General features: G+C 38.7%; 2 protein-coding genes across 3 annotated transcripts in view; both read left to right on the forward strand.

The window, feature by feature from the left end:
- Positions 1-3813, forward strand: part of PIGX (phosphatidylinositol glycan anchor biosynthesis class X) — a gene marked incomplete at its 5' end in the record, with an annotated part of 31087 nt that extends 27274 nt beyond the window's left edge. The window contains one exon of the mRNA XM_069471989.1: positions 3541-3813. Coding sequence (XP_069328090.1) covers positions 3541-3684 — 144 coding nt within the window. The remainder of the gene's footprint in view (positions 1-3540) is intronic.
- Positions 3814-7145: 3332 nt separating this feature from the next.
- PAK2 (p21 (RAC1) activated kinase 2) overlaps positions 7146-26791 on the forward strand; it is an 86851-nt gene continuing 67205 nt past the window's right edge. Inside the window, exon 1 of one of the 2 annotated variants that reach the window (XM_069475170.1) lies at positions 7146-7382. The gene's annotated coding sequence lies outside the window, so the exon portion shown is untranslated. Of the gene's footprint in view, positions 7383-21921; positions 21972-26791 lie in introns of those variants that run through there. The other variant, XM_069475171.1, reaches the window with a different exon arrangement.

Below are 26791 nucleotides of genomic sequence, written 5' to 3' on the forward strand. Positions count from 1 at the left end.
AATAAACTAACTTCATTATATTACATAGAACAAGTGGAAAAAGGAAAATAAAACTCAAAAGTATCATTTCAACTATGATAAAGTTTCTAGACAGCTGTATTGCTATTTTATATATAAATCTAGGCTGTTTCAGGCCATTTTAATAGTTTTAATCTCCCCAGCTTGTTTTCAGTTATTAAATCGGGTGTAGTATTAATGTCTAATACTTCATTAGCACTGGCTTTGTCTTAGGAGTCTACAGTTGTCTACTTACCCTCTTTAGTTTATGTAGTCTACTTCTTTCCTCTCTTCAGAGTGCTAAGTCTTTGAACAGTGTATCGCTTTCTCTCTTTTTTATCTTTTGTTCCTCTTTTATGAGCTGCCTTTTAACTGATGTGTGTAGTTTATTGTATATGTTTCTCCTTGTTCTTAATTCTCTTTAAGTCCTGCTTTCTTTGGTTGAATAGCACAATCTGTGTCATCATTTTTACAACTTACCTTTTTTGGGGGGCTGGGGGGAGACAGAGTCTCACTCTGTTGCCCGGGCTAGAGTGCTGTGGTGTCAGCCTAGCTCACAGCAACCTCAAACTCCTGGGCTTAAGCGATCCTTCTGCCTCAGCCTCCTAAGTAGCTGGGACTACAGGCATGCACCACCATGCCTGGCTAATTTTTTTTTTTTCTATATATTTTTAGTTGTCCAGCTAATTTCTTTCTATTTTTTGTAGAGAAGGGGCGGGGGGTGGTCTCACTCTTGCTCAGGCTGGTCTCGAACTCCTGACCTTGAGCTATCCTCCCACCTCAGCCTCCCAGAATGCTAGGATTACAGGCGTGAGCCACCGCGCCCAGCTGTTGTTACAACTTAATTTTACAAGAAGTCAAATGAGTTTGCAACAAAAATAGAATAAATTTAAAATTTAAACCAGTAGACACCATAACTGTCAATCAGATGACCATATGACAGATTTATTCACATGTACTATTGTGGATATTTAGATTTGAAGTAATTTCCTTGTGGTTGCTTAAATGTCTACCAGCTAGCTCAGAAAACGACTTATGGTAAAGCCTTACTACAAAGCACTGCCGTTTTGTATTGGAGAACTTTCTTTGAACAGACAGTTGGGAAGATGGATAACTGTGCAGATATCTTATGCAATGTAGCCATTGCCATATGGTACCTGAATTTTTTTTTCAAACTCTAAAATACATCTGGAGAACTGTGTTTGATTTTTTTATGTGAATGAAGAGTATGCTTAATGTTTATTTGTTATTTCTTGACTTAGAAAATTACTGATATGCATTGCTACAAAATAAGTAATGACCCTATTAAAACATTTTGAATTCAGCTTTCCTTAAAAGTGTGTAATTTGAAAAAAGAGATCATAATTAGGAACTTTAAATATATTTTTAAATTTTGTATTATATTTATTCTTCACATATACCAGAAAAATAGGTGACCAATTGCTAAGGTGGTGTTCTATGGTAAGGTTTGTTGAAGGTGTCATTTTTTTGACAGATGTTTTTCAGAAAGCACTTTGTTACAGGTTGGGTTGGTGACTTTAATTTTTTGAGTTGTGACATTATAATTCAAGTATTTTTAAAGAGAAACCAAAAATAAAAATATTCCCAAGTTACCTAAATTTTAATGTTTTTAAAATTTATTTTTAAACCATAAACTTTCCCAGAGTTTCTAGTTGAAGCCCTTTATCTTCAAAACCAAATAGAAAATAGAAACTAAGTTGAACATAAGGGAACTATTGCATTGCTAGTCATGATAAAGGTCACACTCAGTGGTTCAATTTGTGAGTAACAAACTTTTAAAAGCTATTTGGAGAGAGAACGCAAAACAGGAATGAAACGATAACTTAGTTTGATTATTGTTTTAATGTTTTTCCTCTAGGGCTTCAACTTAGATTTCTATATTCTAGTTTGAAACATAGTAAAAGGAAGTAAATGTTTATATTGATTACAGAGGTAACATTGGGATGTAGCAGCAGTCCTCAACCTTTTTGGCACCATGGGCTGGTTTCATGGAAGACAGTTTTTCCAGGGGGGGTGGAGGGTGGGGGAGGTAGGGAGAGGGATGATTTCAGGATGATTCAAGAACATTACATTTATTGTGCACGTTATTTCTATTATTATTACATTGTAATATATAATGAAATAATTATACAACCCACTATTGTGTAGAATCTAATGCTGCAAATCTGACAGAAGGCGGAGCTCAGGTGGTGATGCAAGCGTTGGGGAGCGGCTATAAATACAGATGAAGCTTCCCTTGTTTGCTCGTGCATCCCACCCACCCCCCACTACTCACCTCCTGCTGTGCGGCCTGGTTCGTTCATAACAGGCCACAGGCTGGACCCGTCAGGGGCCTGGGGGTTGGGGACCTCAGGGATATAGCTTTTCTTTTTCTACTTTTTTCTTTCCTCCTTATATATTCCCCTTATCCTTTCTTTTTTCCTTCCCCTTCTTTCCTCCCTTTCCCTTTCCCTTTCTCTTTCCCTTTCCCTTTTCCTTTTCAACAGGGTCTTGCTCTGTTGCCCAGGCTGGATTACAGTGGTGTGATCATAACTCACTGTAACCTCAAACTCTTAGGCTAAAGCTATTCTCCTGCCTTATCCTCTCAAGGAGCTAGGGCACGTCTGGCTAATTTTTAAATTTTTTTGTAGAGGCAGGTTCTCACTATGTTGCCCAGGCTGGTCTCGAATTCCTGGCCTAACAGGATCGTCCTGCCTTGGCCTCCTAAAGTGCTGGGATTATAGGCATGAGCCACCACACCTGGCCTCAGATATAGCTTTTCTTATAATAATAAACTTAACTTTATGTAAAACGGAGAAGTCAGAACAAATGAGAATTAACGAATTATTGTGGGAATTGAGTTTGATTCTGTAACATTAAATGAAATATTGGATCCAAAAGCGTCAAACAATAATGTTATATATATAGTATAGCATTGGCTGCAAGATATTTAAAAGGAAGCCGGGTGCAGTGGCTTGTGCCTATAATACCAGCTACTGGGGAGGCTGAAGCAGGAGGATTGCTTGAGCCCAGGAGTTCAAGACCGGCCTGGGCAACATAGCAAGATCTTGTCTCTAAAAAAAATAGAAAAGAGGGCCGGGCGCAGTGGCTCACACCTGTAATCCTAGCACTCTGGGAGGCCGAGGCAGGTGGATCATTCGAGGTCAGGAGTTCGAGACCAGCCTGAGCAAGAGCGAGACCCCGTCTCTACTAAAAATAGAAAGAAATTATCTGGCAAACTAAAATATATATAGAAAAAATTAGCCGGGCATGGTGGCGCATGCCTGTAGACCCAGCTACTTGGGAGGCTGAGGCAGTAGGCTCGCTTAAGCCCAGGAGTTTGAGGTTGCTGTGAGCTAGGCTGATGCCAGGCCACTCACTCTAGCCAGGGCAACAAAGCGACACTCTGTCTCACAAAAAAAAAAAAAAAAAGAGAGAGAGAGAGAAAAGAAGATCAAATTAAAAGTAAAAAAAAAATAGTGGTCTCACCTTATGACATGCATTTTAAATGTTTCTAACTTCTCTATCCCTTTCTCTCCATAGGTATATAAGAATGTGACTCTACAGGTTCCAGTGGGACTGACTATACACACCTCTTTAGTATGTTCTGTAACTCTGCTCATTACAATCCTGTGTTCTACTTTGATCCTTGTAGCTGTTTTCAAATATGGCCATTTTTCCCTATAAGTTTTATGCCCTTAAGTGCTTTCTATAAATCTAAATAAGACCTAGTCATTTGTGACTACAGGCATTCTTCTAGAATTTACTTATTACTTTTGTCTTTTGTCTTCATTTATGGCTGAAAATATGTTTACCAGAGGAAATTTTGGATTTGCTTGCTCAGCTAATTCCAAAATTTAGTGCTTGTTGCATAGAACCTTGATAATTTTCAAGCATCAAGTGGCAATAGAGGAAACTTAATTCTGTTGAATTAATATGTATTTTGTGAGAAGTTGATTTTGTCTTCATTTGGGATAGAAAAATGAGTTCTTTATTTAGTAGAAACAAATTATTCCTATTTTGTGAATAGAAACCTTTCAATTTAAGCTAAAAATTGAAACCACCATTATAAATAAGAATAAAATGATTTGGATGAAGATCAGTTTTATTTAAATGTAAATTTCATAAGAATGTTAAAGCCACTTTTCCAGAGTTTCAAAGAAAATCATTAAAGTAGAACAGCTAGGAAATTATTAATATCAAAATTGATTATTCCTTTTTAAAGCCCAGGCTGGGGTGCAGTGGCAAGATCATAGCTTACTGCAGCCTCAAACTCCTGGGCTCAAGTGATCCTTCCGCCTCAGCTTCCCAAATAGCTAGGACTGTAGGCACACACCACCCTACCCAGCTACTTTTTCTATTTTTTGTAGAGATGGGGGTCTCACTCTGTTGCCTAGGCTCATCTTGAACTCCTGGCCTAACAGGATCCACCTGCCTCAGCCTCCCAAAGTACTGGGATTACAGGCATGAGCCACCATGCTCAGCCTTGGTCATTTAAAAAAAAATAGTATCTTGTTTCTTGCTCATGTTTTCTAGCTCCTGTCTTCTTTAATCATTTAAATAAACGTATTTTATATTCTGTAACCAATAATTCCAATATCTAAAGTCCATATGGGCTCCATTATTTTCTTTGTAGTTTCTGTTGACTCATTCATGGTGCCTTATTTCCTCAGGTAATGTATTATAATTATATTTTGAGTGCTCATGTTGGGCTTTGGGAATTCTGCTTATCTGTGTAATCCTTTGAGACCGGGGTTAAGGGTGCACCTGTCAGTGAGGATTTGTATTTGTTTCTTCCAGGCCTCCAAGTACTACCAAGAAAGTAGAACCACTTTCTTGACAAATTTGAATTTTCATACCCTTCTGAGAGAAAATTTGTGGTTATTAATTTTAAAGGGAAATTTTTTTCTCCCTCCACACCAACTCCAGGCTAGAGCAGGCAAATGTTCTGTATGTCTCCCTGGGCTACTCCAGGGGATTTTTTTTCCTAGTCTTGGGAAAGTGTAGCCATTTGAGTTTCCTGTCCTATGCAGTCCCAACTTCTTTTATAGGCCCAAGGCCTTGTCTTCAGTCTCCTCTGTCCTGTGCAGCCGTTAAAACCCTAGAGATTTCTGAGATAAATAGGTACCCTCAATGCAATTTTGGCTTCACTACCCTGCTTACCACTCTTGTTTTCTGCTGCTTCTTTGGGTTGATGGTGGAGTTTGGAAGACTACCAGAGGCATTCTCTTTTCGTGCTTGCAACCTTAGTTATGCCTTTGAAAGTATGTCTTATTTTATCCAGTGGTTCTTTTTTTTTTTTTTTTTGAGACAGGGTCAGCTCTGTCGCCTGGGCTAGAGTGCAGGGGCGTCATGATAGCTCACTGCAACCTTAAACTCCTGGGCTCGAGCAATCTTCCTGCTCAGCCTCCTGAGTAGCTGGGACTACAGGCATGCACTACCATGCCCGGGTAATCTTTTTTAGGGGATAGGGTCTCACTCTTGCTTAGGCTGGTCTCTAACTCCTGAGCTCAGACGATCCTCTTGCCTCAGCCTCCCAGAGCACTGGAATTATAGGCGTGAGCCATATAGTGTTTATGTGTGTTTAATAATGGGAGCATTTTTCAGATTATCTAATAATGTGCCATATTGCTCCTTCATTCCTTTCTCTACTATACCCTCCATATCAATTGAGTTTTTGCTCTACATCCAGAGATGAACACAATATGGCTAACTCTCTTTATTTCCACTGCTATCTCCCTAGTATCCATCGTGATTACTGCCTCTCTAGTTTATTTCCTTACTATTCTTGCATTTCTGTACCCTATTCTCCACATAGCAAAGTGCAAACCACGTAACATCACTTCCCTGCTTAAATTGCTTTAATGGCTTCTTGGAATAAAGTGCAGTTTTCTTACCATAGTATTCAAGATCCTTCATGACTGAATCTTGTCTGCTTTAGTGTTTTCTTATGTTATTCCCTTCTTGTACTAAGCCCCAGCTACACAGGCCTTCTTAACTAACCATAGCAAGCTCCTTTTTTCCTCTTCCTGCCTGTAATGCTTTCCCCTGGATGTTTCTCATTGTAGTCTCTTTCTTTCTATTCTTAGCTTAAATGTTACCTCCATAAAGAGGCCTTCTCTGGCCACTCTATCCAAAAGTACTCTCGCCCAGTTTTTTCCTGATACCAGATAGCACTACTTACATCACTGTATTTTCATATTTGTAAGCTTTACAAAGGCTAGGTGAATCGTGTTCATCCTGTATCCCTGATACCTAAAAATGTTTGGTACATATTGGACACTCAAATATTTGTAGATAAGTGAATGCATTGATTAACTCTGTGGCTAAAACAGGGAGGCCTTAATTTGCAAGGAGATGGGACTTTTTTTTTTTTTTTTTTTTTGAGACAGAGTCTCACTCTGTTGCCCAGGCTAGAGTGAGTGCCGTGGCGTTAGCCTAGCTCACAGCAACCTCAAACTCCTGAGCTCAAGCGATCCTCCTGTCTCAGCCTCCCGAGTAGCTGGGACTACAGGCATGCACCACCATGCCCGGCTAATTTTTTCTATATATATATTTTTAGCTGTCCATATAATTTCTTTCTATTTTTAGTAGAGATGGGGTCTCGCTCTTGCTCAGGCTGGTCTCGAACTCCTGAGCTCAAACGATCCGCCCACCTCGGCCTCCCAGAGTGCTAGGATTACAGGCGTGAGCCACCGCGCCCGGCCGGGAGATGGGACTTAATTTAGCAGCAAAATTAAGAGTTTTGTAGGTAAAAAAGGAAAATGGATAATGGATGAATTTCCAGAAACAAATGTCCTGGAGCCAGATATGTATAACAACAATCATCTATCAGCATCTTCCTTTTGCAAAAACCTGACTGCAGACAATGGTGTATTAAATGATGAACTGGCTGTCCTTCTCAATACAGACCACCCAAAAAAAAAAAAAAAAAGGCAGTGCCCACCACTAAACTACAACTCCCAGCAGCCCCTGCGCGGTCCGCCGATTAGGAGGAGGTGCTCGTCTCCGCCCGGAGAGCTCCAGGGTTGGGGCGGGGAGGGGCGGTGTTCTGGCCCCGCCTCCGCCCCCCGCCCGCTCCACGCCGTCGCCCTCCCCCAGGGTTGTGGCCACGCGCAGCGGCGGCGGTTGTTCCGCTTCCCCTCCGGCCCGGGCCGTCGCCATTGCCGAAGGCTCCCTGCCTTCCCCTCCCTGGCTCCCTGCCTTCCCCTCCCTGGGCCTAGCGGTAGCAGCGGCTGCGCTCCAGCGCCGTTCCTCTTCCCGCCCCGCTTTCCCTTCCCTCCCGTCCCCTCCCCGCGCCGCGCGCTTGCCCGGGGCGGCTCCGTAGCCAGCCGGGAGCTCGGACGGAGGCGCCTCGCTGGGGCGGGGACCTTTCCTCGTCTAGGGTAAGTATGCTTACAGGCCCGCTCGCCCGGGACACGGGCCGTCTCCTTCCTCCTCCTTTCTCCGCGGCCTGGCCCGGCGGGAGCGGCCCGGGACAGCCGACCTACTCGGCGCAGGGCCGGGAAGCTGCCACCTGCGTGCTTGCAGCCGCGGCTCATGGGGCGGTGGCTCATTGTCTGCTCCCTAGGGCTGTTTTCTTCTCCGGCTTTAGCCCGAAATGGGAAGCTTGCTGGACTGGTGAGGTCTAACTCTTCCTGGACCCAGCCCTCCCCTGAACCGTGCCGCGCCACCGGCTCTGCCCTCTCTGTCTACCCTTCCCTCGCGTTTCAGCCTCTTCTTTTTCTCCGTTTACTTTAATGCTGGACCAAACCTCTTGGATTTCGTTCCTTGATTTTTCCTCTCACTGATTCTCAGCCTTTCCTCGCTAGCTTTCTGTTCACCCCCGTCTCGAGTACCTTTAACTCTTCTCAACTCCAGTGTGTATAACCTCTTTTCCATATTCCACGTTGGTAGAAACGTATAGTTTTCCGGGGAGTTGAGGGCCACCGCTTAAGAACGGAACTTTCTGACCTTCTCATAGTTCTTTGATCTTCAGCCAGGAGTTGAATATTTGCTTCTTTAGGTAACTTAGGTGAAGTTAAGGTTGGTTTTTCACCATGTTTGGCTTTCTTTGAAACACACAAAACGTTGCCACAAATTCATCAGTAGAGTCAACCTTTTGACACATTTTTTAAGGATAAAGTCATCCAGGAACCGAAGTGTGCAGAGTAATTGTCATTATCAGTTGGTGTGAGGTTGTGCCCATCCTTGTATCGAAATTTTAATGGGAATATTCTCCGGACAGTGAGAGTGTGATTTGTTTCTGCCTTGATAAATAACCAGCTCCCATTGATATTATCTCAGTACTACTTTACAAGTTATCTGTGGTTTCTTAGTTTTCTTTTTTAACCTTTAGAAAAGACAAAATGGTTAGGCCTAAAATTAGATTACGAAGAGCTGTGTTTTGGATCACGGTTGTGCACGTCACATTTTTTCCCCTGCTGTGTTTGACTCTTCCGCTCTTATAAGTAGGCAGGATATTGAAATGTAGAAGAATTTGCTTCGGGGGTTTTATTTTTGTAGAGTTGTCCAAAAGAATAACATTCAATAAAGTTAGATTGGGATGAAGGCAGTGAATAGTCATTTTTAAAGCAGGTTAAAACTTGTCAACTTTACCAGAAGCTTTGTGGCATTTGTAAAACACACTCCTGTTCATATATATGTATATATAGATATGGAAGATCTTTTTCGTGTTCTCTTAGGGATATTGCTTTAAGGCAACTGTTTCACTTTGTTATCTTCAATTTTTAAGTCTAGCTATTAATTAGCCAAGAACACTGATTTACATTTACATTATGAGAACTGAACCTCATGTTTTTTTACCTGTAGTATATGTAGGTCTTAAATCAACTGTTAGATTTTGGTAAAGAAGGTTGACCTAATTCGGTGTAGTTTGTGTTTTCACTAAATAGTTCCTTGTTACCTTTCCCTCCTGCAGGCTCTAAAAAAAAATGGCTTAATACTCAGCTTCAATACTGTCATTTGGTAGTATTGGTTGCCCTTAACTTAATGGATATGTTATTGCTCTTGGGGATTAAGGTGTAGCAATGTTGGAGTATGAAACTTGGTCTATGTCAGCTTCTCTGCCAGTTCTTTCTGTAAGCAGATATTTTTATTAAGGAAGAGTTCCTGGGTAGTTCACTTCTCTTAGGGCCCTGATTCATGGTTTGCTGTCGTTCAGAGAGAGAGTTATTCTTCTGGACTTAGTGACATTTAATACTAACCCTGAAACCCAAATTCATAAAGTTACCTAAATTTGCAGTTGGCATATATCTACTAAACAAATGAATAGGGGTTCCTATGGTTCTCTGATCTTTATGATATAGGCAGGTTTCCAAGTAAGTGTGGTTAACAGTTTGTATTTCTTTTCAATTATACTTCCTAAAGAGAGAACTTAGAACTTGTTCAGGTTGCTAAGGATAAACTTTCAATTACAGTAGGTATTGTTGAATTATTTCTATCTTCAATCTGTCAGTATTGGTTATTATAATAATATTTGAGTATAACATTTCTTTTGTCTTTCAGTTTTCTTTTTATTAAAACTTGAAACTGGGTTGGTTATCTTCAGGGTTTTGATCAGTTTGTTCTCATAAGCCCTTCCAGTTATTAGAGGGTTAACTATTTTCAGAGTAATGAGAGGGAAGGTGTTAAGTTACTTGCAAATTGTGCCTCAGAGTTCTTCCTTACATCCTTGTGCCTTGTCCCAGCAAAAAAGTAAAGGATAAAATAGCCCCATTGCCCTCAAGAAATACTGCTTGTTTTCTGTTGTGATGAGAATTGAGTTTCATTCCCTTTTCACTTCTTAGGATCACCAACCTGGTTAAAAGTAGTCAGTCTGAAAATGCGTTCAGGTTTTCAGAGGTCTAGCCTGTTACCTATCTCTGAGGTATGTTAGTACTTATTCCATGTATCCCAGATGGTTAGGAGCTGGAGTCCTGGCTTTTCTGCTTTACACTGGGCAAGATACAAGATTTTTCAAGACTTGCTTTTCTCATCTGTAAGATAGGGATAATAATAACAATAATACTAATTATGTAGGGCTATTTAGATCAAATGAGAGAGAATGCAGGTAAAGTACGCAATGCTTAACAAATGTTAATAGTCTGCCCTGGAATTTTTCAGGAGAAAAAAATAAAGTAGTTTCACTACTGAAATAAAATACAGATTTTTGGAATACAGGTTCTCAGATTTTAAAAGTATGCATATTCATCACAGAAAATTTGGAAAGTAGAGAAAACTATTAAGACAAAAATCACCTCAGTTTCAGCCAGCCGAGATAGCTGTCATAACAGACTAGAAGAGTGAGTTTTTTTCCCCCTTATTTTGGGAAATTAAATTTTAAAAGCAGTCATGCTTATTATAAAAGGTTCAAACAAGTTCATTAAATATTTAGAGTAAGAGCCATGTGTGGTTGGCTTGTACCTGTAATCCTAGGGCTTTAGGAGGCTGAAGTGGAAGGATCGCTTGAGGCCAGGAGTTCAAGACCAGCCTGGGCAACATAGGGTGAACCCTGCCTCTAAAAAATTTTTGAAATTAGTTGGGCGATGTAGTGCATGCCTGTAGTCCCAGCTACTGAGGAGACTAAGGTGACAGGAATATCCTTTGAGCCCAGGAATTAGAGGCTGCAGTGAGCTATCATCATGCTGCTGCACTCCAGCCTGGGCAACAGAGTAAGAACTTGTCTCCAGGCCGGGCGCGGTGGCTCACGCCTGTAATCCTAGCACTCTGGGAGGCCGAGGTGGGCGGATCGTTTGAGCTCAGGAGTTCGAGACCAGCCTGAGCAAGAGCGAGACCCCATCTCTACTAAAAATAGAAAGAAATTATATGGACAGCTAAAAATATATATAGAAAAAATTAGCCGGGCATAGTGGCGCATGCCTGTAGTCCCAGCTACTCGGGAGGCTGAGACAGGAGGATCGCTTGAGCTTAGGAGTTTGAGGTTGCTGTGAGCTAGGCTGACGCCACGGCACTCACTCTAGCCTGGGCAACAGAAAGAGACTCTGTCTCAAAAAAAAAAAAAAAGAACTTGTCTCCAAAAAGAAAATTAGTGTAAAAAATGAAAAGTACTCTTTTCTTACTTTCTAGTCCCATTCCTTAGCGGCATCTACTCACTATTAAGAGTTTTATTCATTGAATTAGAAATAAGTACTTATTGTATATTATATAGATTTTACATTGATTTTAAAATAAAAAATCTGATCATTATGTATTGTTTTCCATATCAGTACATAGAGTGGCACTTCATTTTTTTTTTTAAGTCATGAAATAATACATTGAATGGTAGTACTTTAATTATTCATGGTCATTTATGTTATTTCTAATTTTGAACAACTAAAACTAAAGCCTCAATGCTTTTCCTTATATGTATGTCTTTGTGCCATGCATATATATATAAGTAGTTCCATAGGAAGTATTTTTAAGTGTACATTTAAATTTTGATAGATGCTAAATTGCTTTCCAAAAAGACTTTACCAGTCTATATTTCCTTATTGAATTGTGGAAGCTCTTTACACGTAATAGATATTAATTCATTGCCTTCTGTTTAGGAAGATCTTCCCCTCCCATTCCACCTTTATATTAGGTTGTTAAGTATTAAATGTCTGATTTCTTTACGTACTAAGTTTGACAGTTGATACCTCTGACATTTCACTTTGACACTTCTTGTTTTATTTTTATTGTGAAGGTACATCCTCATTCTTTCAAATGCATATTTTGGCTTGTGATTATCTTTCACATTTTTTTTTTGAATAATTTTTGTGAAACCATGGATAAGTCAAAAATTCACGTTATTTTTTAGTGAGAGTTCCATCGTGGAACCAATGCAGTGCAGACAGCTGGATATATCAATGAAATGTTTGGGAAGGATGCGGCTGAGGAACACACAGTACATAAATGGTTTGAGAAGTTCTGTTCTGGTGATTTTAATCTTAAAAATGAGCCATGTGGGCGACCTCAGGCCAAAGTAGATAATGATGAGCTGAAAGCTGTAGTGGAAGCGAATCCATCCCAACCTATGCATGAGTTAGCAGCAAGGTTTGATGTTACTATTCCAACAATATTGGAACATTTGAAACAAATCAGCAAGGTAAAAGCAGCTGTATAGATGGGTACTGCATGGACTAAACGAGCATCAGAAGAGAAATCCTCTTGGAGCTTGCCTTTCTTTGCTGTCACAACATAAAGGCGAACCATTTCTTTATTGTTATGTGTGATAAAAAATGGATTCTTTTTGACAATTGCAAGCGTTCTGCACAATGGTTGGATGATGAAGATGAAGTGCCAAAGCACAGTCCAAAACCGAATGTTCATCAAAAAAAGCTACTGGTGTCTGTTTGGTGGTCCTGCACTGTTATTATCCACTACAGCTTCATGAAACCTGGTCAATTACAGCCTATGTCTGCTGCAACTGGTTGGACGAAATGATGAGCATACTTGTGATTAAGCAGCTGAGATTGGTCAATAGAAACAGGCCAATCCTCTTGGAAGATGATGCTTGACCACATGTCTCACAAACAATGCTGCTCAAACTACAGAAGCTGGGCTTGGAAACTGACTGTCATCCACCATATTCACCAGACCTGCACCAACTGACTACCACTTGCTCCAGGCTTTGTATCCCTTCTTTTGAGGAAAAATATTCAATTCTCAATTGAATTGTGGAAATGTGGAAAACGCCTTTTGAGATTTCATTGCCACTTGCTCTCCAGGCTCCTTCCCTGTTGGCATAAACAAGCTACTGTTAAGACAAAACTGCGTCAATAGTTTAGGTGCATACTTTGATTAATTGTACTGCTTCTTGTTTGAGATATGATAAACTACACTCTTGCCTCAAAATCGGACATTTCGTATTTAATGACCTAATAAAAAACATTCTTCTGTATTTTCTTCTGGTACTTATAATAATTGTTGTGTTTTAATCTTAATCCTTTTTGTGCCTGGTGGGTGTAAGAGAGTTTTAAAATATAAAATATTTTGCTGCAGAAATAAAATATAGGTATAAAAATATTTTCAGAGTTTGATGGAGATATGTAAATTAGTCACATTATATGGGAGGTTGGGAGAGGAAATACTGTAGTGGTTTGATTGTAAGCATCACATTGGAAAAGAAAAGTAAATGCCCCTCTTGTAACCCTATTTGTCATCTACCTAATTTGTTCTCATCTTTTGAATCTCAGCTTTTGAGTGTAACTTTATTTGGGAGTCTTTCTTGATCCTTCACTATGATTTAGATATTCTTATATATTCTCTTAATATGTTAACCCACAATCTTCCTTTGCAGTATACTGAAAGCATGAGCTACTTATCTGGAAATGAGTTATTCCTCAATTTTTGTCATTTGAAACTAATCATAGAGGGAAGTGCAAGGAGGAATTCAGTAGTGTTGGTTACAAGTGACATATGCATATGGGTCACTTTTTGCTTGTTTGTTTGTTTTGAGACACAGTCTCGCTCTGTTGCCTGGACTAGAGTGCCGAGTGCCGTGCCGAGTGCCGTGCCGAGTGCCATGCCATCAGCCTAGCTCACAGTAACCTCAAACTCCTGGGCTCAAGGATTACAGGCGAGTGCCATGCCCGGCTAATTTTTTTCTATTTTTAGTAGAGATGGAATCTCGCTCTTGCTTTGGCTGGTCTTGAACTCCTGACCTCAAGCAATCTTTCCTCCTCTGCCTCCCAGAGTGCTAGGATTTCAGGTGTGAAGCCACCAGGCCGGGCCCATACAGGGGACTTTTAACTGGTGTTACTGAGTTCTTCCTTACATCTTTCTGATCAGAATATCATATTGGTAATATTTTTCATGGAAATATTTCATACATTTTCAAAAGAGAGAATTTTGGTTTCACATTTATTTCATGACACCAAAGTACATTTTAAAGTATAATCTCATCTTTAAAATATTCCTATTCCTTTTAACTTTGAGATTATTTAGTAATTTATAGGCTTATGAATAAAGCAACGTTGTTATGTAATAAACATGTGAGTGATAAGACATGGGTAAAGCATTTAGACAAAATTTCAGGTGCTGTAAAGAGCAAATTATTAAAGAATAATACGTTACATTGGCAGACATAATAGTGGAAGTATTAGCTAAATGTTTGATAAAGTATCCCTATTATAAATTCTACCCAAACCTTTTCTGCCCTCCTGGTTAAATATTTATTTGAAAAAATAAAATTTTTAAAACATATTCTTTATTCCATTACCTATGGATAACTACTGTGGATATTTTGGTATGTTTCTTATCGGTACTTTTAATTCTTTATATATGTGTGTATATAGTTAATTTTTATGGAATTGGAATCATATTCTGAATAACTTGCTATCTGTTTTACTTAACATTAAATCTGGAATGTTTCCCTTTTTTTCCTTAAAAATTCTTTTAAAAATGATTTGTAATGTTTGCCTAACATTCCATTGTTTTGGTTTGGTTTCACTATTTCCCTATCTCTGGATATGTAATTTATTTTCCAATTTTTAATATAAATAATGCTATAGCTAATATCTTTCTGTGTAAATTTCTGTTTATGTCTGATTATTAGTTTAGATTCTTAGAAGTGGAATTACTGAATCAAAGGATATAAGCATTTAAAAACCCTTCAGAAAGATTTGATGTGTACCATCACTAGCAATATTAATGCCATTTTATTGCTGTCTTCATCAAAACAAGTGTCATTCTTAATGAAATTATTAAAATTTGCTTATTCCTTGGCAAATAAAAAATATATTTTAATTTACATGTTTTAAGTTATTACTGTTTTTGTAGATTTGATTTATTTCCATTATTCCTAATAGTTACACAGAAGTAACTAGATTTTTGTGTTAACTAGATTTTCGTGTATACTGTTTTTTTTTTTTTTTAAAGACAGGGTCTTACTCTTGTTGCCCAGGTGAGATCATAGTTCACTGCAGCCTCAAACTCCTGGGTTCAAGAGAGCCTTCTTCCTCAGCTCAGCCTCCCACCATAGGCTCGTGCCACCACGCCTGACTAATTTTTAAATTTTTGATAGGGACAGTGCCTTGCTGTGTTACTCAGGCTGGATAATTGTTATCTTTATTATTTTACTGGATTTCAATAAAAGTCCATTTACTTTTGTTTCCCAGGTTCATTGTTTTATCTGAAAATAATAGTAACTTCAACCTCCTTTTTATTTATAATAGTTCAATATTTATTTCTATTTTAGGTCTTTATTACATTGGCCTGAAACTCCAAGACTCAGTTAAATAAGAGAGGTGATCATTGTCTTGTAATGCCTCTGTTATTTTTACAATGATGGCAGCTGTTGGTATTAGAGAGAGATTCTTTCTTATTTTATTCTTTTCCTACTTCACAAAAAGTAGAAATGACTTTTGAATTTTTTCAAATGTTTTTGTACCATTTATGTGATAATATAATCTTTTTCTTTTAATTATTGATAAGGATATATAATAGTAAATTTGCTGTTAACCAAAGGTATCATAAGGCATATATTGTGAGGAACCAAAACCCCACTCACATCAGTCGTGTATACAGCATTTATTGAAGGGTTAGGTGAGAATCTCATACAAATTTAATGAAAACAGGCCATATAGTAATGTCTAGTTACTTCTGTGTACTCAGAAATCCTTACTTATTCATAAGTCACTTTTGATAATTTGTATTTTCTTAGGTCATACTCCTTTTAGTTTTCAAATTTATTATATAGGTATATATAATATTTTGTCGTTAAGATCTGTGGTATTCATTTCCACCTTTTATTAGTGAGTTTACTATTTGTCTTGATTTGCCAAATGTTTGTCTACTTAGTGGGTTTTTACTAACTAGTTTTGAGATTTTAATTTTATTTGTTGTTATTATTATTATTATTTTAGAGACAGGGTCTCCCTCTGTTGCCCAGGCTGGAGTGCAGTAGTACAATGGTAGCTTACTGTAACTTCAAACACCTGGGCTCAAGCAATCCTCCTGCCTTGGCCTCCCAAAGTGGTAGTATTACAGGCATGAGCCACTATGCCCAGCCAGTTTTGAGATTTATTTATTCCTTTAATTTTTTTGTTTTCTGAATCCCTGATTCCTACTTTTCTCTTTATTTTGTTCTCCTGGTGTCCCCTCCATCCCAATTTAGTGAATCTTAGTTCCTTTTTTTCTTTTAGTAATAAAAGCATTTAATGCTCTTAATTTGCCTCTGAGTGCACCTTTGACTGTACTCTTTAATTTACATAAATGGTGTTCAGTACTTTCCAAATGGTAGTTCTAGTTCTGATTTACTCTTTGACTCAAGAGGTGTTTAGGATACTTTATTCACTCCTGTATTTTCTTTTGTTTTGGTCAGTGAATATAGTCTTTTGAAATACCTTTTAAATTTATTGAGGATTTCTTCGTGACTTAAAGGATAATCCATTTTGGTAAATGTTCTGTGAAAACTTAAAAGAACATTTTCTGTTAATAATGTATTATCTGACTTTTTTTTTTTTCTTTCTTTTTTTTTTGAGACAGAGTCTCACTCTGTTGCCTGGGCTAGAGTGCCATGGCATCAGCCTAGCTCACAGCAACCTCAAACTCCTGGGCTCAAGGGATCCTCCTGACTCAGCCTCCCAAGTAGCTGAAACTACAGGCATGCGCCACGATGCCCGGCTAATTTTTTCCTATATATTTTAGTTGCCCAGCTAATTTCTTTCTATTTTTAGTAGAGACGGGGTCTCGCTCTTGCTCAGGCTGGTCTCAAACTCCTGAGCTCAAACGATCCACCCGCCTTGGCCTCCCAGAGTGCTAGGATTACAGGTGTGAGCCACCTCGCCCGGCCTATATGAGTTTTATATATACCTATTAATTACATGTAATGATTCAGATTATTTGAGTTACTATTTCTTACTAATAGTTCTTACAAATTCTAGAACTTAGTCCTTACTAGTTAATAATCAATTCTTCTTAACTTTTAAATTTTCTGAATCTGCCAAAAGCTAAGAGGTAGCATTATTTCTGAGAAGCTTGTTCTCACATTGGGACCTTTACATTTTTATTCAGCCCGAGGCCATATTTTAAAGTGGTCTTCCCTCATCACCTGTCTAAAATATCCTCCACCTACCTCCACTCAGTATCTAACTTCTTGTCCTTCTGTGTGTTTATTTTTCTTTTTTTTTTTTTTTTTTTTTTTTTTTTTTGAGACAGAGTCTCGCTTTGTTGCCCGGGCTACAGTGAGTGCCGTGGCGTCAGCCTAGCTCACAGCAACCTCAAACTCCTGGGCTTAAGCAATCCTACTGCCTCAGCCTCCCGGGTAGCTGGGACTACAGGCATGTGCCACCATGCCCGGCTAATTTTTTCTATATATATTTTAGTTGGCCAGATAATTTCTTTCTATTTTTAGTAGAGACGGGGTCTCGCTGTTGGTCAGGCTGGTCTCGAACTTCTGACCTTGAGCAATCCACCCGCCTCGGCCTCCCAGAGTGCTAGGATTACAGGCGTGAGCCACCACGCCCGGCCTGTTTATTTTTCTTTATGGCACTGACATCTGAAGTTATTTTTTTCATTTATTTGTTTTCTTTATTTCTTCGGTACTCTTCACTGAGCTTCGAACAAATAGGTGTAAAATAAGTATTTGTTGGTTGAATGAATGTCACTTTCTTTTATTTCTAATGATTTTTAATATTTTTTATTTAATTAATGGACTTTATTTTATACAGTACTTTTAGGTTCATACCAAAAATGAGCAAAAAATACAGAGTTCCTACATATCCTGTGCTCCCTGCATCCCCCTCCACCAAACCTTCCTACCATCAACATCCTGCACAGTGTAGTATATTTGGTACAATTGATGAACCAACGTTGACACATCATTACCACCCAAAGTCCACAGTTTACATTAGAGTTATCTCTTGATGTTATACATTCAGTGGGTTTTGATAAATGTATAGTGACACGTATCCACTGTTACAGTATCGTACAGAATAGTTTCCTTGGCATAAAATTCTCTGCTCTGCCTGTTCATCCCTCCCTTACCCCTATCCCCTGACAACAACTAACTTTTTACTGACTTCATCATTTTGCCTTTTCTAGAATGTCATATAGTTGGAATCATATAGTATGTAGCCTTTTCAACTTGGCTTCTTTCACTATAGCTCATTTCATTTTGGCACTGAATAATATTCCAGGATGTACCACAGTGTATTTACCCATTTCGTCTATTGAAAAATATCTTGGTTGCTCCCAAGTTTGGTGATTATGAATAAAGGTGTTGTAAACATTCATGTGTAGTATCTTGTTTTCCTTGAATTTTTATTATGTAAAATACACATAAAATTTATCATCTTAACTGTTTTTAAGCATACAGTTCAGTGATATTAAATATAATTATGATGTGCAGCCATCACCATCTGTCTCTAAAACTCTTTCATCTTATAAAAGTGAGACTACCCATTAAGCAGTAACTCCTCATTCCTCTGTCTGTCTGCATGGTTTTGACTACTCTTAAGCACCTAATATAAGTGGAATCATGCAGTATTTGCCTTTTTGTGACTGGCTTATTTCACTTAGTTTGATATCCTTAAGATTCTTCCATGTTGTAGCATACGTGAGCATTTCTTTCCTGTTTTAAGGCTGAATAATATTCCTGTGTGTGTGTGTGTGTGTGTGTGTGTGTGTGTATACTATATTTTGCTTATCCATTTATCCTTCAGTGGATGCTTGGGTTGCTGCCATATTTTAGCTCCTATGAATAATGCTGCAATGAACATGGATCTACAAATACCTCTTTGAGACCATGTTTTTAATTTTGGGGGGTATATACCCAGAAGTGGAACTGCGGGATCATATGGTAATTTTTTTTTTTTTTTTTTTTTTGAGACAGGGTCTTCCCCTATGTTGCCCAGGCTATATACTGCAGTGGTGCACACAGTCATAGTTCACTGCAACCTCAAACTCCTAGGCTTAAGCGATCCTCCTGTCTCAGCCTCCTGAGTAGCTAGGACCACAGGTGCATACCACCACGGCCATCTAATTTTTTATTTTTCTTTAGAGATGAAGTCTCGCTGTGTTGCCCAGGCTGGTCTTGAACTCCTGGCCTCAAGCAGTCCTCCCACCGCGGCCTCCCAGAGTGCTGGGAATACAGGTGTGAGCCACTGCACCTGGCCAGTAATTCTATTTTTAATTTTACTGAGGAGCTGCCACATTGTTTTCCACAGTGGCTGTATCATTTCACATTCCTACGAACAGTGCACAGGGTTCTGATTTCTCCACATCCTTGCCAACACTTGTGTATGTGGTTTTTTTTTTTTTTTGTAGTAACCATCTTAATGGATGTGAGGTACTATCTCATTGTAATTTTGATTTGCATTTCCCTAAGAGTTAGTGATGTTGAACATCTTTTCATGTGTTTATTGACCATTTGTATATCTTTGGAAAATGTCTGTTCAAGTCTTCATGTGTAGATTTTTGTGACTTAAGTTTTCAGCCAATTTGGGTAAATACCAAGGAACATAATCACTAGATTTTATGGTAAGAGCATATTGAGTTTTGGAAGAAACTGCAAAACTGTCTTCCAAAGTGGCTGTATCCTTTTTCATTCCCAACACAATGAATGAGAGTTCCTGTTGCTTCATATCCTTACCAGCATGTGGTGTTAACCATTGCTTTGGATGTTAGCCGTTATAATAGGTGTATACTGGTATCTCGTTGTTTTTCTAGTTTGCAGTTCTGTTAGGATGTATTATGTTGGTCATCTTTTCACATGTTTGTTTCTTTGCTATCTGTATATCATCTTTGGTGAGCTTTCTCTTCATATCTTTTGCCCACTTTTTAATTGAGTCATTTTCCTATTGTTGAATTTTAAGACTTCGAATATTTTGGGCAACAATCCTTTATATGAGATATTTCTTTTGCAAATATTTTCTCCCAGTCTGTGGCTTGTTTTCTCATTCTCTCCATTCTAATGATTTTTATCATGTGTTTTGATGTAATATTACTCGGTGCATGTGTAAATTCTACACTGCTGAAGATCTTCATTATGAATTATACCTCATCAATAAAAGTGATTGTCCTATTTAATATTTTTACATCTTATATTTTACTCATCTTAAATTCTTGTCTGTACTTTCTTTGTTTAATAAGTTGTTATTCAACTTTGTCTTTTCCTTGATGTTTTGTTTTCATTGTCTCTTTTAAATTACATGTAGTTTCTTTCAAATTGCATGTAGCTTTTTTTGTTTTTTACTTTATTCCAAAATTAATGCTTACAATATACACACTCATTGTTACAATGAATGGTTTGTGGTGTTTCTGTTATTTAATGCTTTCTGGGTTTGGTTTTTTTTTTCTTTTTTGAGACAGGGTCTCACTCTCTTGCCCGGGCTAGAGTGCAGTGGCATCATCATAGCTCACTGCAACCCCAGAATCCTGGGTTCAAGCAATTCTCCTGCCTCAGCCTCCTGAGTAGCTGGGACTGCAGGCATGCAGTATCACACCTGGCTAATTTTTCTATATTTTTGTAGAGTTGATGTCTCGCTATGTTGCTCAGGCTGGTCTCGAACTCCTGATCTCAAGCAGTCCTCCTGCTGTGCTTTCCCAAAGTACCAGGATTATAGGCATGAGCCACCATGCCCAGCCAACTTTTAGATGTTTAGAATGTATACATCCTGTTTTTGAAGTCCACCAGTTTAAGTGCATTCAAGTCTAACTCTAAATTGAAAAAAACTTTCTAATTTGTTGGTGTGAAAAAGAAAATTGTTTTGACTCCCTTATATCTGAAGACTGTAATGTTTTTCTTTCACTTTATCCTTTTTTCAAGACTTTTTTTCTTATATTGAGTGTTAACACAAATTATTTAAATTTTATTTAGATGAATTCAATGCTCATTGTTTTCTCAGTTTTACATTTAAATTGATTCATCATGTATGTTATCTAGCATACATTTTCAGCTAATGTTTTTAGTAGGAATTACTGTAAGCCACATTTAATGATTGTTAGATCACTAACTTCCTCAGAAATTCTGTTGATATTGTTCTATGTGGTCTTACATTAATCATTGCGTTTCAGACCTCTTTCCCCGCTTCCATTTTTTGTGTGCCAGCATGATGGAAGGAATTTTCCTTTTTCTTTTTATTGAAATATTTTGACAGATCATATCTTTTTGTTTGTTTGTTTGTTTTGTTTTGAAACAGAGTCTCGCTCTGTTGCCTGGTCTGTTGCCTGGGCTAGAGTGAGTGCCGTGGCGTCAGCCTAGCTCACAGCAACCTCAAACTCCTGGGCTTAAGTGATCCTCCTGCCTCAGCCTCCCAAGTATCTGGGACTACAGGCATGTGCCACCATGCCCGGCTAATTTTTTCTATATATATTTTTGGCCAGATAATTGCTTTCTATTTTTAGTAGAGATGGGGTTTTGCTCTTGTTCAGGCTGGTCTCGAACTCCTGACCTCGAGCGATCCACCCGCCTCGGCCTCCCAGAGTGCTAGGATTACAGGCGTGAGCCACTGCGCCCGGCCAACAGATCATATCTTGTACATGTTCACTAACGTTTTCTGAGACATTTCATTCCTTATGACCTGCACACTTGGTGCTTATTTTATTTTCGAAAATACCTTTTGTTATTACTTTTGTTTCACTTGTTCTGTTTTCTTCTTTGAAAAGGTTTGTTATTAAGTTGGTTCACCATTTCTTTTTTTTTTTTTGAAAAAGAGTCTCACTCTGTTGCCCAGAGTAGAGTGCGCTGGCGTCAGCCTAGCTCACAGCAACCTCAAACTTCTGGGCTCAAGCAATCCTACTGCCTCAGCCTCCCAAGTACCTGGGACTACAGGCATGTGCCACCATGCTCGGCTACTTTTTTCTATATATATTTTTAGTTGTCCAGCTAATTTCTTCCTATATTTTTTTTAGTAGAGACAGGGTCTTGCTCTTGCTCAGGCTGGTCTTGAACTCCTGACCTCGAGCTATCCTTCCGCCTCAAGCTATCCTTCCGCCTTGGCCTCCCAGAGTGCTAGGATTGCAGGCGTCAGCCACTACGCCCCGCCTGGTTCACCATTTCTATCTTCTGGGTAAGCCACTCACATGTTGCCCTTTTATCACTAATTTGAGTTTTTCACCTCCTGTGTTGTCTTTATTTCTGCTATTTGCAATCTTAATTTCTTTGCATCCTTTTAAAGGACCTTGCTCCCTTTCTTCTTCTTCTTCTTCTTCTTTTTTTTTTTTTTTTTTTTTGAGACAGGGACTTGCTCTGTCTCCTTGGCTGGAGTGCAGTGGCATCATCATAACTCACTGCAACCTCAAACTTCTGGGCTCCTTGCCTGGCTACCTTTTCTATTTTTTTTGTAGAGGTGGGGGTCCACTTGAGGGGGGGCATGCTTTTGCTCAGGCTGTTCTCCAACTCCTGGCCTGAAGCAATCCTCCCAACTCAGCCTCCCAAAGTGTTGGGATTATGGGTGTGAGCCACTGCGCCCTTCTCTTTTCTTCTTAAATCACTCACATTTCATCTTGGTTCTTTCTCTGTATATATGCCTGTTTCATAGAGTTTGCCAAATAGTGACTGCAAGTTAGTGCTGTGTCCTGAAGTAATTTACCTTCTAAGTCAAGCTCTGCTTCTGTATGAAGGGTAATCTTCCCTCTTCCTTGTGCTTGTTGTTGGGATCAGTGTTGGAATTTTTAACTGTTACGTATTATCTGATGTGCATTTGTCAGAAATTTTTGCGAATTGCCCTTGCCTCTACAGTTGACGGGGATTCTGGTTGAAACTTCTAGGTGTGTTGCTGAGGGATAAATACACAGTTCCTTGCCTGATTTCCAGTGATTAACACACACTCATTTAATGTGGTAGTTCTGGACTAGAGCAGTGGGATCATATTCTACCCTGGTTTAGTGTATAACTCTCTGAGCTGACATAGTATGGAAACAGCCCTGATTCTAGCATGTGCTGCTATTAGGGCTTTTCTGATTCCAACCTCCTACCCACAGCATGACACTTTACCTGCTAATTGACTATACCTCCCGGGAAGCAATTTGTCAGTTCAGGTTCTTTTGCCCTTACATAGTTCCACCTGTGTGAACCTTACATACACACAGGCACATAGATGGACACTTCCTTGTTTGTTTTCTGGAACTTTCATGATAGTCTCCTAACAAATGTATGTGGAAAGATCAGAGGAGAAGATAAAGAACTCTGACTGCCACAAAAACTGCTGCTGCATAGCAAGGGATGACTGACCAGTTTGTTTCTTTGAGGCAGACTCTGGATCTCTAAATATTAAAGGTATGGCTAGTGGAGAGGGACAGGGTGTATTCGTATCTTCTTCAGGCAGATAGCTCCTTTTATGAGGCAGAGCATGCCTGGTTCATGAACCTTTTTTCAGTTAATATTGAGTGAACTTACAGTCTTGGGGAAATCCTTCAAAGATCTGATATAAATCTTATTCATGGAGATTTGGAACAGACTGCATGGGTGACTTCTGATTGATACCATTATTTACTAGAATAAGCCTGTTCCAATTTTTTTAAGCCTAGGTAACTGCCCACTTAAGTATTGTCAGTCCTGACCTTCATTTTTCTGTAAAAGGTTTTACCTTAGATTGGTAGATTGTCACTTTGATAGTATGAAAGTGGTTCCATTTTGCATCTCTTTGATAAATCTAGTGAAGTTAAAAACTTTTCATATATCTCTCCCCCTCCCCCAATTTTTCCATTTTGAATTGCTGTTTGGAATTTGTGGCCAAACTTAGGGAAGGCTAGACTTCATAGTGTTTAACTCATTTGTTATCACTTTTTTGGTAATCTGTGTTGTTGCTTTTGTGTTCTCTCCCCATTCCCTACCTTACAGGCATTTTTCAAGCGTTTTCTGAGTCTTACCATTTTACTTCATTCATGCTTAGTCATTTTTTCACTTTTTCAGTAAAGTGATTTAAAGTGATTGGGTAGAAGCCAGGGGGAAGAAGAAAAAAAGAAAGAAGGATCACATTTGAAATACAAACTTACTTTCTTTTTTTTTTAATTTTAGACAAAGCCTATCTCTGAAACAAAATTTCTTTTCTTTTCTTTTTTTATTTTAGACAAAGCCTATCTCTGAAACAAAATTTCATTATACTTCCCGTTGCCTTTGTATGTGGGGACCTTTTTCTTTGCCTGGCAAGTTCCTTCTCATCCTTCAATAGCCTATTCTGAATTTTTTGCCTAATTGCTCTCTCATAAATAGGAGCTGTGGGTCCTCTTTTTCCACTGCATTCCATTGGGCCCTATCAGCTCTTATTTATTGCAGAATAGACATCTGTTAGTGTTTTCCCACTGACTCAAAGTTTGTGAGCTCCAAACAGAGACTAAATCTTTGATCTCTAGTATCTGACACATTTTAGACACTAAATAAATGTTTGAATAAATGAATTAGGAGAGACTTATTAAGAATTTTTTTTTTTAACTTTTTTTATTTTTGGAGACCAAGTCTTGCGCTGTTGCCCTGGGTAGAGTGCAGTGGTGTCCATCATAGCTCACTGCAACCTCGAACTCCTGGGCTTAAGTGATTCTCTTGCCTCAGCCTCCCAAGTAGCTGGGACTACAGGTGTGTGCCACAATGCCTGGCTAATTTTTTTATTTTTAGTAGAGATAGGGTCGCTCTTGCTCAGGGTGGTCTCGAACTCCTGAGCTCAAGCGATCCACTCGGCCTCCCAGAGTGCTAGGATTACAGGCACGAGCCATTGCACCTGCCCCCCCCAATTTTTATTTTTTTCCAACCATGTAATTTCTCTGCTTAGTAACTTTTAATGTGAAAGTATCAAAACAAGTATCTCTGGGAAGTGGAATTATGGATTTTTTTTTTTTTCGTTTAATCTGGTTTGAAGTGTTTGTAATGATCATGTACTACTTGTATTATAAGAATAAAAAATGCAATTAAAATCAAACCCCTCAGGCTTCCAGGTGTTCCCTATTGTCCAGCACCTGTGACTTTCTGGCCTCACTCAAGTTAGTCTTATTTCCCACTTCTTGCTACCATATGCCCTCTAATCTCCTTACTAGCTCATGAGTTATATCACACTTATTACTGTTCCTGTTACTTAGAATTCCATCTTCTGGTTAAGAATATGATCTGTTGTAAATGCTGGGTAATAGTATTAGAGATTGAGCAGTGAGAGTTTAGACTATTTAATGTCCTGAGGATTCTCATCCTGAATATATGGTTGTTAAGGTGTGAGGTTTCTGGATCACTTTTATCAGTTGTGAAGATCAAGATAAATCAAACATTTAATTGTCTTAGCTCTCTAGTGACCTTAAAGAAAATAGAATAGTGAATTTATCTTCAATTTTTCCCAGGTCTCCTAGCCTAAAGAAGAAAACCTTTGCTTAACTCTGATGGTGTCACAGATGAAATCTTTTCATTCACTGATTTATTCATTCAACAAATAATGACTCATCGCCTACTCTGGACTGGGTACAATGTCCAGTGTGTTAGTGATACAATGGTCAACAAGATGCTCGCTGGATCCATGCTTGTGGAGTTTTTATAATGTAGTTAGGGAAGACAGGCATTAAAAAAGCAAATCCAGTGTGATAATTGTTAAGATAGAAGGAAATAAACCAATGCTCATGGGATGGGAATAAAGAGACGTCAGAGAAGGTTTCCTGAGAAAGTGACATTTAGGCAAATAGTTGAAGGAGGTGTTTGCCAAGTGGAGGTGTTCGACAGAAAGTAGGGTGATGAACTTATCCCAGTTTGCCTAGGGATTTCCTGGTTTTAACACTAGAAGTCCCATGTTGCAGGAACGCCCTTGGTCCTGGGCAGATGGGGTGGTTAGTCACCAAACAGAAAGCCTCCCAGGAAGATCACGTGTGAAGACCTGAGATGGCTGTTGGAGAAACTGAAAGAGTGGGAAAACTTAAAACCTGTAGAGGGAAAGACTAAAAAGAGATGAGTCTGGAAAGTTAGACACGGGCCTGATCATGGGTGTATGTTTTGGGTTTTAAGAGCCATTGAAAGGTTGTAAGTAGGAGAATGAAGTGATAGTTTAATATTTTTAAAAGTTGCTACCTATGGTATGTAGGACAGAGTGAGAAGGACCTAGAATAAACTTAGGGATAATGAAGAACAGTGATTAAGTCATAAGCTGGTATGACTTGGAAGTTTTGAGGAAGCTGTTTTGGGAATTGGGGAATTACGATACAGGTGGGAAAGCCTGAAAAAATGATTTTTAAAACTTATTTGCCTCTGAGAATATTAATTTCTTAAAAATGGAGAAACCACACATTTTTATTCTGTATTTTTCTGTCTACTGGATAGAAATGTTACTAGCAGAAGAAATAATCAGCAAGTTTATTTAAGTGGTGACTAGTAACTTTTTTTCCCCAGATGTGAAGAATAATAGCATAGAACGTAGGAGGCATTGCTTTGAGGTCCTAGAAATTATTCTTTTCCCAAACACAGCAAATTTAAGAATATTAAATTATTTAAAAAATAAATGGTTTTGTCACCGTCAAAGTAGTCCCACTGAAAGGCTGACTGTGTGGTTATTATAGTGATGCTTCTCTTCTTCAAATCATTTTTAGAACTCTTCTTTTTGAATTGCTCTAGGAGTCTCTGGCACATTCTTTAAGAGTATCTTTTTCACCAGGCAAACTCTGTACTCTTGCCATTGCCTATTTCAGGTGGGTCCCTCTTGCTCTCTACATCTGCCCCACTGTGGTTTCTTTCTTTTCCTTAAATTTTTAAAAACTGAGCTACAATTCATATACGATAATATTCACCCTTTAAGATTACAGTTAAGTGGGCTTTTTAGTTTTTTAAGGTTGGGCAACCATCAGCACTAATTCCAGAATATTTGCATCCCCTCAGCGAAATCTTGCACTCAATAGCAGTCACTCATACCCTACGCTCTAACCACTA

This window comes from Eulemur rufifrons, chromosome 7 (genome assembly GCF_041146395.1).
Source record: "Eulemur rufifrons isolate Redbay chromosome 7, OSU_ERuf_1, whole genome shotgun sequence".
NCBI classification, from domain to species: Eukaryota; Metazoa; Chordata; class Mammalia; order Primates; family Lemuridae; genus Eulemur; species Eulemur rufifrons.